At 32.5% G+C, this 13,923-nt stretch overlaps 1 protein-coding gene and 1 non-coding gene across 2 annotated transcripts; one reads left to right on the top strand and one right to left on the bottom strand.

The window, feature by feature from the left end:
* Positions 1 to 1,504: 1,504 nt before the first annotated feature.
* Positions 1,505 to 1,576, bottom strand: TRNAE-UUC (transfer RNA glutamic acid (anticodon UUC)). The gene has a single exon. It is a non-coding gene; the product is annotated as a tRNA-Glu (tRNA).
* Positions 1,577 to 7,179: 5,603 nt separating this feature from the next.
* Positions 7,180 to 12,020, top strand: LOC143594710 (uncharacterized). Its single transcript, XM_077073952.1, has 7 exons — positions 7,180 to 7,279; positions 7,376 to 7,437; positions 10,396 to 10,479; positions 10,583 to 10,637; positions 10,766 to 10,901; positions 10,992 to 11,042; positions 11,885 to 12,020. The coding sequence occupies exons 1-7, from the start codon at positions 7,180 to 7,182 to the stop codon at positions 11,982 to 11,984; spliced, it is 588 nt and encodes a 195-aa protein (XP_076930067.1). The 3' UTR covers positions 11,985 to 12,020.
* Positions 12,021 to 13,923: the final 1,903 nt, after the last annotated feature.

The following is a 13,923-nucleotide window of genomic DNA, read 5'->3' as shown; positions in this document are numbered from 1 at the left end:
ACCAACAATGGTGGTCGGGCTGGGTTGGTCGTTGTTCATGTTTTGTTCAGCATTCACAAAGAAGGAAAGAGATAAGGAAGAATTTCAATCGACCACTATTTTCTTTTATTTTGTGTTTGGTTTTTATTTTATTTTTTTAGTTTTTAGTTTTAGTTTAGACCTAATAATTTAAACTTGATTGTATGGATTATAGATAAATAAGTGTTGGGGCTCGATAATTACAAGATGGTAAAGATCAAATTATATTTTATAAGTTTTATATTTTTAAATGTATTATATAAATATATAATATAAAAACATTTTGGCCCCCAAAAATTATGTGTCCCGGCCGACGGTCCAACTGGCACTACCCTCCAGCCGGCCCTGACGACTAGGCATGCACACTTCCTTTCCCGCTAAGGTCGTGCCCGATGAAGTCTGGGACGAGCCAACAAACCCAAGTGTTTCAACACAAATCTAGCATCTCGATCTTCAAATATAAATACTTAGTCCGTGACATTAAGCATCTTAATAAAAACTTGGTTCCCGTCTTATTTACACACAGATATACATCATTTTTTTTTAATAAACCTCTGCATCTTGTGTAGGGAAGTAAACAAGCCAGAAAATTGTTTATGAATCGTTTGACGGGAAGTATTGATTAGCTTTCGTTCATTTAAGGTTTTTATGACTTTTTACACAATTTTCTTTTTCCAAATGTAAAACAACAAAATTAGAAACCTTTTAAGTTGCATTGCTTCATAAGTTCTCTGCTCTCAGGCTCTCATGATTTAACAATGTTAGATTTTCATTTTCAAAATATTTAATGACTTGGATAGTTACGGCTTGTTGGCGTATTTGAAAGACGAGAACAAATGACACTTGCAATAAGCAAAGAGTCTCAATCAATAGACTCAAGGAGGGTATAAAGTGATGTAGTTTTCATTGGGTAAAATATAGAGGGAAATTAGAAAGGTTAGATATGAAAACTTGGCGTATTTGTAAGTTGGTGTGTTTGCTTGACCGTTGAGCACCTTACCTGTCGATTGATTTTAGTTGGTTCTAAAAAAAAAGAAAAGAAAAACTAATGTCTTGGATTAAGAATATTACTTTAATTATTTAACTAATACTTGTCTGTTTGTCATTGTTCATTTGTTTGTAGTCATTTGTGTTTCTTAACGTTCTTTTGTGCTCAATTTATATTCTTTCATGCTAATTTATATACCTAACGAACACACGAGCGTACACTTACAATATATTTATTTTTCTTTTAATGAAAACAAACATGAAAAATTCAATTTTGTTCGGTTCAGCGTTCAAAAACTATTTATTTATCTGATAAAAGCTAAACGAGCAAAATAAAAATTGTTAAGCTCATAACGCTCATTTGATTCAGACTTCAGATAACATCCATAATCTTTTGTGTTGGATTATAAGTAATTAAATTATAGTTATTTTTTCAGTTTTTTAAAATATATTTTTACTTAGTTAAGAAACAAAGATTTAAAAAAATAACCAAAAAAAGTTCCATTGCCGGGAATCGAACCCGGGTCTCCTGGGTGAAAGCCAGATATCCTAACCGCTGGACGACAATGGATTTGTTGATTAACATCTGTTACAAATTTATAAATTATGAATGCACATTGTGTTATGCTGTGTAAATCTGTAACCACAGAAAATATAATGCATTGGTTGTATTCTTTACCGTTTGTTTGAAGTTACTGATGCAATCTAAACTTAAAATTAATGCATTTACAACTTTATAAGACTTAAGACTTCGGTACTTCGGTATTTGACTTAACGAATTGAAATAAAGTTTTTTTTTAACTTAACAAAATATATTTATATGTAATTCTAAAATACAAAAACAACTGTATCCAGTAAATCCGCAAATAATAAAAATTGAGAGAGTTTGAGAAGAGTGAGATGTAAACAAACATTACCTCTATCCATGACCAAAAACTATATGTTCAAGTTTTGGCATCCAATAAATAGAAATAGTAGAAAAACTATGGTCAAGTTCAACTCTTTGCGTTTTATTTCTTTCCCGGTTCGTAACCCACTGCATTGATTTCACAAAAACAGTGGCTAAGCTGTAACGCATACAGACACCAGTGTGTTCTTTGCGATCTACCTGGGTCCGACCCAAATCGAACCGATATTTTTTTTATATAAATATTTAGTGGTAGCAACTACAAATTTATGGCCCTCATGAAAAAAAAAATTATGGGTCCACCCACCACTGCCTCTATCTATAGGGATAAAGAGGCAATGCCGTTTATCCTTGAAAACAATTTAGTTTCTATGTTTCCATAAGGCACCAATAATCCGTAAAATTTACCATTTGGACAATCTTTTTCTTCGATTCACCTTCTTTTAGACTAACATACGCAGTTCCAACATATCTCGAATGCGAAACACAAACATCGGAGGTATGTTACATCAAAATATCAAATACTCAAAATATCAAACAACACTTGCAACACAATTAGATATCAAAATGCAATATTATTTACTTAAATTATTAATAATAAAATAAACCTATTGTTCTAACAATTTTACATAAGGAATGAAAACCAAAAATAAGAACAAATAAAAGAAAGAATATTCGACAAAGGGGCAAACAATCATTTGCATGTGCTAAACCAGCTCAATCCAACCTATACTCTTGCTTCTTAACATCCATTCATTGTACACCCTACACGTGGCACTGATCAACGGCCAAGATAATCTCAAAATTTTTTAATCCTCTTTGTAATCATCACATCAACTCATCCAGAGTGGCCGTTACCTTTTAAGTTATAAATAAATAAATTATATTCATCTTTAAGAAATTATATCTTTGTTCTTCTCTCCCTATATATACACACCATATGTACACTTTTATGACTATGAAAATCTTGAAATATTAAGGTTGGGCAATTTTCAATTTTTAGTTTCTTATTAATTTGGGAATGGAGGGTGTGAGAGTGAATCTAGTGATGGTTATTTTCGTTATCTCGTGTTCTTTGATGCTTTCGATGATCAATGCTCAAGCGTCAGTTCCCGTCCCAGCTCCTACAAGTATTGGTATTTTTTTTCTCTTGCAATTTAATTTAAACGAGTCTTTTGAAAGTCAGATCAAATCGACACAGGGGTGTTGTTGATTTGATTTTCAGCTAATTTACGAAGCACATATAAAATTGTCGGTTTTAAGTAAATGGGGATATAATCGGTAGATGTTGTCCGATCGGTCTTTTTAGGCCATGTCTTTAGATGTTGGTCTTATTTTTAAACATTAACTATAGTTAAGAATGCAATATACACACTAATTTAAACACATTAATCATTTTTTAATAAATAAGAGTATGAAAAGAAAATATAATGGTACATTTTTATTAAAATAAAAAAGAAATTATTAGAGATTTAGAGGTATATATGTATATGTATATATTTGATTTTGAATTGATTATTTATACAGGTTCAACAATTGATCAAGGGGTGGCTTATGTGCTCATGATGATTGCTTTGGCCTTGACATACATCATGCACTAATTGTTTTTTATTTTGACACTCTCAAAGTCAAACTTTATTCTTTGTAAAATTTCATTCTTTATTTGATCTCATTTAAAATATTGGTTCAATTCTCAATTGTAGTGTTTCTACATGAAATGTGATTATTTACAAATAGCCATATTGTTTGTATTTTGTTATAATTAGTTTTGCTAGAAAACTTCATAAACAAACATACATAAAAATAAAAGATAATAATACACCTCTATAAAAAATGATATATGGCAATCATCTTTTTTCCAATTAACATGAGTGTGCAAGCACTTCTTGTAAACCAAAATGATTCAGCATAAATTAAGTAGACGCTATTTTCAAACATTTGACACATCACAATTAGCTCGGAAAACTCTTCAGAACACTAGCTACGATTAGTAATAGCTCTGGACGTCATAATCTCCGGACTAACACACTTTTGAGCACTATAGATCTAAAACGTCTTACATTAAAACATTAGAAGCCCCGAGTTAAGTCATATAGAGCACCATGACATCGGACACATAAAGACGATAAGCATTAAATTTGACATTTTATGACTTGTTGATCACATGCAATGTTGCAAAAGTCGCTAGGCGGACCCTAGGCGGCCGACTGGGGAGTTCGGTGTACTCGGAGTACTCAGAGAGTACTCGGAAATGATGAATATAAAGAAAATTAATTTTTGGATATTAAATATATGTCAATTATCATAAGTATGTTAATATTTATAACAAAATAAGTGAATATCGATATAAATAAGAGAATATATATTTTTAAATACTAAATTATTCAAAAATTTGCTAATCATTAACTAAAAAAAGTGCTTTTTTATAATATTATAGAACTATGAATTGTGTTTTCTTTTTTTAGTCAAAATCGACCCAAGTTAACCGACTATATGTGATTCTGGCTGGGATTGATCACATTTGATTGATTCTCGATAACTAGGCGGAGTTGAAGAAACTCTCCTCAACGCCATACCTTGGAGCGAGTACTCGGCCTTGGAAACGTAGTTTTACAATATTGATCACTATGACACCTTAAATCTTGTAAAAACATAATTAATTAAGAACTTCATCCACGATGCACAATAATAAGAGTTAGGAACAATTAAACATTAACAACCAAATTTAGTTTCTTTTACCACTTGTTACCACGAATCCCATAATAAATTTATGTTACCATAACCCTTCGAAACATGGTTTATTAACATCCTACAAATATAAACGGTAGTTTTTGTTTTTTCACCCACACTGACTTAGGGCACGAAAAATGCTACATTGAGTTTATTTTGAGGTTCAAACTAGAAAGAGTGAAAGAGCCCTTCATCCTAAACGAATCGTCTAAACCGAGCTAAATCCTACGGTTCTCCCGGTAGGAGTAATATTATTTGGTTTATGGTTTGAAAACCGGCTTACATGGTTTGGCTTACTGTTTGGAACCCCTGCAACTCTCTTTTTTTCTTCCCTTCTTTTCGTAAGCCCCTTTGATACTTAAAATGTAACACAACTTTTTAAACCTATGATTTGATGGACTTTTTCAAATATTTTGAAAACATTTAAAACAGGAACCTTCCCGTGAAAAAAAAAGAAAAGAAAACTTCAAACTGTCAAACCGCCAAACCCGATGCATTTTGTTCAATCTGCCCGACTCAACCAACTCGCTAATATGGAATAACTTACTAAAGAAACCCTAATTACCTGCTCGCCCAAAAATCCTATCAAAACATGCCAAATCAGACTGTAAACATCCCTTCAACTAGGGGTGTTTAAGGTCCGATTTGGCCAGTTTTTAGGTCAAACCACAAGCCAAATCATTATGAACGGATTGAAAACCAAAACCGAATGGTTGAATTCAAAACCAAACCAAACCGAACCATCATTAACAGTTTAGTCCCAGTTCGGTTTCATGGTTTTAGCTTATTGCAATTTTGTACAAGTTATACATGAATTGTAATAAAACACATAAAACAAAAGCTAGAAATAATCGTCGTTCAAAATTTCATAATAGAAATAAAGCACACTGGATCTGTTCATTTGGCAAAAGCCTATTACAAAGAAAATGCAGGAACTAGATATGCTATTTAGCTTGAGACCATTAGATAGAAATGTGTGCAACTAAACTAAAATGAATTATAAATAATTAATTAAGCCTAATATAATATGGTTATATAGGATGAGTATTATTAAATAACTGTTAAATTATTTAAGAACTCTAAAGAACTCATAATAACTAACGTTTTTTTATAAAAATTTTTGTATTTTAATATTATTTGAGTGTAGTTTTATCACTTTTTATATTTACATATATGATTACAATTATACAAATTGGTTTTTACAAATATCTAATTTTCTTTTATACATATGGAAGTTTGTTATTACATAAATTTTACATATATGTAAATTTGTGATTTATAGATGTAAATAAAAAATATATATCAAATATGATAAAACTACTCTGAAATAATGTTATTATATAAAAAAAATTAAAAAAATATTTGGTTTTAAGAGTTCATAAAAGTTCTTAACTTTTTTTGAGTTTTTAAATGAAACTAACCCTATTTATATAATTATAATTATATATGTATAGAAAACATCTAGGCAGTTAAATATTGTGCAAAAGCTTATGGTCTGGTCTAGTTTATACCAGAATAAATCGCAAAACAAACAAATTCTCTACGGCTTGAAATTATTGAACCGACCAATGAAAAGTTAATAGCGAAAACCGACCATGAAATCATACCAGTGACCGATTTGAATGGTTTCACGGTTTCAAACCAAACTGTGATCATCGCTACATTCAACGGCCTAAGTGAAATAACTTAAAACTCAAAGGACCAATCTTACAATTTCCACAACCATCATTTATTACACTTTATATGCTCAACCAAAATGCAAAAACTTATTAATCATCTATCTATCAAAGACGAAGAGATTAGCGAAGAAATGAAAGAACCTTGTAAACGAAAATACACAAACTTTCCGTCGAATAGTTCACTGAATGTTCGGTTCGTTTACATGCCAACCATAGTTACCGTATGATCACGTATAAAAAGCTAGGTCCAAACTAGAGGTGGGCAAATAAACCGGTTAACCGAACTGACCCGAAAATCAAATCGAAACCGAACCGGTTTGAAACCGATTATGTAGAAACTGGTTTGGAAACGATTGAAACCCTCGGTTTGGAACCGGTTTCAAACCCGTTAACCGAACCAAAACCGGGCAAAAACCAGTCAAAACCCGAACCGAAACCGATCAAACCGGAACCGAAACCAATTATAACATGGTCAAGAAACCGGTTTCAACCCGACCCGAAACCAATTTTAACTTTTGTTGATCAAACCGAACCGGTTTCAATCCAAGTCGGTTTTTTAATTTTAAACCGGTTTGTGCACCTCTATTCCAAACTATTAAACCCATCATACCGAAACTATTTTTGCCAGGCTAACCTAGCGATGAAGAATAAATGAGGTAAAACCCGCGAGCCCACCCAAAATCAGACCCAATTATTTATAATATAATGATTGGTTTCGAAGTTTTAAAAATACCATTAACCATATTCTATTTTTATAAACCTGATAAAAACCGAGACCCCGAACCGCTCAAACCCGTCAAATAAACAAACAAACAAACAAACCATTTTGATATGCAAAAGCTTTAGAATCATCAAAAGATGAAGAGATTAGCGAAGAAATGGAAGAACCTTCAGTCCGAAGACGAGGAAGAATACTCTCTTCCCACGACCTCAGATTTCCAGCCCATGGATACCGAAGGCACACCTTCAATTTCTTTAACTTTTTTTTTTTTTTTTTTTTTTTAATTTAGGGTTTTGATTTTGTAATTGAATTGCTGAATTGAGTATGGTACAGAGCAGGAGGAACTGGTCAGGTCTCTTGAACGGTCTCAAGCTCAACAGTCAACCTTTTGGAGGGTAATTTCGTCATTTTTATTACATAATATTGTTTCATTGATTGTTTACTGTTGGTTTTGGATTATAAGGTTAGAAAGTTGGAGGTGTTCGACGAATCAACTTTCGAATACTCGGATTAATTGAATAGGATTATTTAAATTTTGAAAATTTGAAGTTGGATTCAGTTTTTTAAAAACCTGTTTTTTTTAACTCATGCTGGATTGAGCTAAAAAATGGTACAATTGGTACCGGGTGAATTATGATTATCATGTGGTCAACCCGAAGAACAATTTTTTAAAAACCTGTTTTTAACTCATGCCGGATTGAGCTAAAAAGCTTGAGGCCTTAAATAAAGCTTGTTTAGTTATAGAGCCGAGCTTGAGCCTTGTATGGAAAGCTCATATAGGATCGTCGAGCCTTGAACGATCTCAAGCGTGACAATCAAGGGTTTGGAGGGTAATTTGGTCATTACTACATATTGTTTGATTGCTCGAATTTCAAATTAATCGAATTTTGAAATAAAGCTTGTTTAGTTATATAGAGCCTGAGGTTGAGCCTTGTATGGAAAGGTTATTTAGGATCATCGAGCCTTGAATGATCTCAAGCGCGGCAGTCAAGGTTTTGGAGGGTAATTTGGTCATAAATACATTTGTTGATTGTTTAGTGTTGGTTCTCGATTAACGAATAATGCTTGAATTAATCGAATTTTGACAATCAATTAAAAACCACATTAGGGGTGCAAACGAGCCGAGCTGCTTGCGAGCTACTTTAACTAGGATTGATAAAAAGCTTGAAACGAGCCGAGTCTGAGCCTTAAATAAAGCTCGTTTAGTTATAGAGCCTGAGCCCGAGCTCGAGCCTTGTATGGAAAATTGGAGGTGTTCAAAGGATCGAATTTCTAATGCTCGAATTAATCGAATCAAATCATATAGATTTTGAAATTTTGAAGTTGGATTTGAATTCGATTCGAAGTTTGATTATTGAACTCGATTTGTATAGAATAGTATTGAATTTGAGTTTTTCAAGTTCAATTCAAACACGGAACACTGCTAGTGACAAGCTGCTCTAGAAATTAAAATCAAATAACAAACCATTAAACGAACTAGCAAACTAAATGAACTACATACAATTTACAAACACAGTTGCTTAAAGCTGATTAGGAGATTAGGGATTCAGAATTTTACACATATAGTGATTGCCTGCAACTCAGAATATCTTCGTATGTTTAACAAATGAACGAACATGAACGAGTTTCGTTCGATTAATTTTTTTTTAATTATTTATTTATTTATTTTTTGCAAAAATTCGTTGTCTTTTTATAATAAAAGGATCCAATTACAATAAAATTCGTAACAGAATTCGATTAACTAAATGTCTAAATGAACGAATAAGAGCATAGGCTATGCTCTGTTCAGTTGTGTTCATGAACGTTTGATAATGTGTTCGTTTACGTCCGCTTATGTTTGTTGAAGTTTGTTTGTATATGTTTCTTCATTAAAGGTTTTAGTATTTTTTAATGATTTTTTTAATCTTGTTATACACAATTAACCAAGATTATTATTAACTATAAAGCAAAAAAGTATATGAGTATTATGTGATTAATTTATATGTAAAGTTAACATATAAATTTGAATGTTAAGGAAACACGAGCTCAAACTTTGTGGTCGGAGCTAACTGTTGAGTGTTGACACTGACTATTCTAGGTTAAGCAGTTAATGCGGAAAAATATCGGATATCGGCCGAGGACCAATATTTGAGATATCGGTTATCGCGGTGAGATATCGGTAATTTTAATATCATGTAGAATTTATATATATAGCACTTTAACACTAACAATTCAGTATATTCTCCTCCTATTAACAAATTAACCTTTTGCAACACTAACAATCGTAGCAAGTAGAAAATGATGACTCAAAACACCAACATTAAACACTAAAAGTTGAAAATTAAGACTTAAAACACTGATATCGGGAATATCGGTGAAATATCGGTCAATATCGCCGACATTATCGGTACCGATATTTTGACCGATATGTCACATGAGGACCGATAACCGAGATACCACTGAGATACTACCGAAATTGACTGCATAGATTCTAGGTTAGCCAAATCAAATAGAATATTGTCGGAGTTCATTTGTGTGTCGTTCGTTTGTGTTCGTGAACCATTAATTTCCTTAATGAACGAACACAAACAAGATATTCCGTTCAGTTAGGTGTTCGTGAACCGTTTGCTTGTCCGACAAAAGGTTAATGAATGAACATGGACAAGACCTTGTTTGGTTCGGTTTTGTTCATTTACTACCTTACTAGCCATGTTATTGAGTGTGTTTCGTTCAATATTTCAACTTTTTTTTGCCCAATTTGCTACCTTTAAACAGTGTTAGTTTGTGTTTTACTAATTCAAAATCATTTTATTGGAAATTTTGATTTCCCAAATTGATATATGGTGGTGTACTTAAATTTCAAATTTGTTATCTGGTTTGTATTTAAACATGTTTTCATCAAACTGTAATTTTTAACATAGTATTGGCTTGATCATTTATTAAATTTTCTTGTAAGGTTAACATATGAATATGAATGTTAAAAATAAAACACAAGTACAAACTTTGTAGTTGGAGCGAACGGTTGACACTGGCGAACAAATAGCCAAATCAAATAGAAACATTGTTTGTCTTCGTGAACTGTTCACGAACAAGTTCATTTCTCTAATGAACAGACATAAACAAGAAAATTCCGTTCAGTTAGGTGTTCGTGAACTGTTTGCTTTTCTGATAAAAGCTTAACGAACAAACATGAATAAGACCTTGTTTGGCTTGTTCCCTTACAGCCCTACTAGCCATGGTATTGAGTGTGTTTTGTTTAATATTTCAATGTTTTTTACCCAGTTTGCTACTTTTAAACAGTGTTAATTTGTATTTTACTTAAAATTTACATTTGGTATTTGATATGCATATTTGGTTTAATGTTTTTATTGCAGCGCGTGTTTGCAGGATTGCTTTGTTGCTTCGTGGCGTTTCTCGTATTCTCTATTCATGGACAAACAACAATGCCTTGGGAATTGGTATGTTATATGATGTCTGTATATAAATGACAAACAGTAAAAATGACTTAAAATTATTGTCTTTACATGAACATTGTGCGATAATAATGTTTTGTTATAACAGCGGTACCACGCCTACTTCATGGATGAGATCGAGTCATGGATTGTGATCGCTGCAGGTTTGATTTTTCACTTAAATCTACATTTTTTTTTGCATGATTCCTATTTTTTTGTCGGAGGGTATTTTAGACGTTTTACACATAATACAACAATTTTCTTAATTTTGCATTGCATCACTCTTTGACAGATTGGGCTGCAGTTCTAATATGCTCATTGGCAATTACTGGCTTGCTTCATACCTCACGTTATCGTAGACGGTTTCTTTGGTTCTCTTGCTGCTTTGGTGTTTTGTTAGCGGTTTTCTGGTTATATAATATGTTCAAGTACGAAAACCGTACACTTTAATATAACAATAGTAAAAACAAGGTTTTTGACTTTTTTTAATAAACTGAATTTTGGAGGTTGTTTTGTAGGCTGCCTAAATTCCGATGGGATGTTATTTGGCTTCCTCTTGGTCCCTTGAGGTACTATTTTACTTTTGTATTATAATATTATTATTCGGTTAATTACACCAAAATTCTGTTTTCCCTTTTGTCATTTTATGTAAGAATGTTCATTTTATTTTTCTAAGTAACCTTCTAGAGCTGTTAAAATGGTGATGTAGAACACGGTTAAACCATGCAGCTCAGCTAGGGTCGAGCTCGATTTTAAAGTTAAACGAGCCCAAGATCGAGCCAACGAGCCGAGCCATGACCAGTGCCGAGCTTGGGTCAATTTTGGCTCGGTTTCAAAAATGAGTCGACTAAGCTCAGGTTGTTTCAAATCAAGTTTTTTTAGCTAGTTTTATTCGAGCTTTTATCGAGCGAGCCACAAACCGTGAGCTCGGTGGCACGTCATTTTTAACCTGTTATAGAAGGTTACTTAGATTTATTTGAAAAAAAAAAAATTCTTTCACACAATGAAAAAACGGTGAAAAGTGCGTGAGTGTAATAAACCCTCTTGTTTCCCCTTTTTATTTTAAATTCTACATTTAAACATGGTTACAAAACAATTGTTTCTTTGAATGAACACATTTTTAATCTTGTGCAATGGAGTTAGTTACTCGCATACATTTACAAAATTACACAAAATGCAACGTATTTTCATTACTGTTTTATTTTATGGTGACGCGTCTGTTTTATGGTTGAATGGTAGTATGCCATGTCAGCATTTTATGGCTTTAGAAGGGTTACTTGCATACATTTATAAAATTATACTCAATGGGAAAAAAAACATATTTGCATACAAATTATTATTCGTGTTCTATTTAATTTTAAACGTTAATTTAAAAACAATAAAGTGATACAAATTATTATTCGTGTTGTAGTGGAGCTGGTTTTGGTCTCTATGTGGATACGCTTCTAAACGAGTCATCTGAGGAAGTCAAGAAACTTAGAAGCTACATGTATGCTTACAAATCCCGTTGACTCGAATTATGAATTACAAGAGACTAATTTTGCTTTTCCTTTCATCACAAGATCGCAGGCCTGAGATTCGTCGATTTGTTAGATTAAAAGCATGATTCCAGGGCCACGAGGCGTAACGGATTTTATAATTTGCATCAAGTTTGAAACACAATGGAGAATTTTGTACAATAGAGTATTTGTTTGATGGAGAGAAGAGTGAATTTTTGTTTTATGGAGCTTGCAATTAATAAATATTAAATAGAATAAATAGGGGACTTCTTATTCTTCCTTTTTAGTAGTCATCATGTGTGGAATATGGTATCATGGTAACAAAAATGGGGCCTAGGCGCCTAGCACGCACTCGATGAGTAATTCATGACTAGGTTGAGTACTCGCAACTCTCCATTCGACTGCAGTGCCTAGAAACTTTTGCAACCGTTGGCATAGGGGTGTTCTTCGGCTTCGTTTTTTGGGTATCGGGTTTTTCGGGTCGGGTTTTTTGGGTTTCAAAGCTTTAAATCTTATCCCGAAGCCCAACCCAAATCTTTCACGGGTTTTTTGTGTTTGGGTAATTCGGGTTTTTTCGGGTTGGGTTAATCGGGTTTCGAGTATCCTAGAAAACGAAACAAAAAACAAAAAAATTTAAAAATCTTCAACGCTAAAATTAAAATAACATATTCTTTTTTGCTCGTAACGGAAATAATTAAATAATAAACCAACACAACTTGATAAAGTCATAAAACAATTTAAAAGAATAGTAAAACTAAGTAACTAACTCGAACTATTATCGCCTTCAATCAGACGTGATTTGGTTGTTCGATTACGGTTGCTAATAGTAATAAATAAATGGAAGACATAAATTAACAATAAACAATCGATCCATAATAGTTGGAATGACAACAGTCGATTAGGCTCAGATTCTGATAACTTTAGTGAATAAGACTAAGCCTATTATAGCTAAAAATATATTTAATTTCAAAACTAAAAGTTTATTTGGGTTGACCCGAAACTTATAAATCAAACCTGAGAACCGAACCGAATTATTTCGGTTCGGGTTAGTCTTTTCTCGGGTTCAGGTTATTCGGGTCGGGTTTTTTCGGGCTGGGTTTCAGGTTTCGGGTAAAAGCGACAGCCTTACCTTGGTATATAACTATATATCAGAGTATAAAGGAGTAAATTTGCTCATGAGCAACTTCAAGACCAGTTCATGAAAGGCTCGAAATTAGTTGAGTTTAAACCAAAGCTATTTAATAATGAACTTGACTCGATCATGTACTTCATATACCGAGCTCAAATGAGCCTTTATAATTTCATTTTATATCATAGAATACGAAATTGCATGATAAAAACTATGCATAAAAATTAATATTATACATATATGAAATAACCAAATAATATGTATTATGTGATAACAATTCAAAACTATAAATACGTATAAAATAAGTTATTCATATACTTGAATAAAAATAAATATATAAATAATAAAGAACCAAGTTCAAACTCATAAAATCACTTTCTGGTTTCTCAACTTAAACGAGTTGAGCTCAAACTCGGCTCAACTCGTTTAAACTTTAAAGACATCATGGTGTCATAATTTAACATTAGGACAATATATATAATTAAGGCTAATGAGTGTCAAAAATCTTCCATCACAAAAATAAACCTAAAAAATTTAAATATAATGTACTAAAGATTAATAAAAAGAAGACAATATTATAAATCAATCTTCATTATCAATGATTTTGGTAGCAAGACCCTAGATGGGATTTCAGCCATAGTAACAAGTGAATAAAGTTCTTCCTTTGCATCTTCATCATCATTTTTTTTACGCGTTATACGAACCCTGATTCTTCTTGGGATACTTCTGATACCTCGGCTCCAAACGTATTTGTTTGGTTTAACATCAACGCGTAAGCCTGTTGTTCCCATGGCTTTTTGTACAAACATCTTGAAATTACTG

Source organism: Bidens hawaiensis, unplaced genomic scaffold (assembly GCF_021521415.1).
Source record: "Bidens hawaiensis isolate Kalapana, Puna unplaced genomic scaffold, B.hawaiensis_p1.1 tig00044086_1, whole genome shotgun sequence".
NCBI lineage: Eukaryota > Viridiplantae > Streptophyta > Magnoliopsida > Asterales > Asteraceae > Bidens > Bidens hawaiensis.
This window is presented reverse-complemented; position numbering and strand designations above follow the sequence as displayed.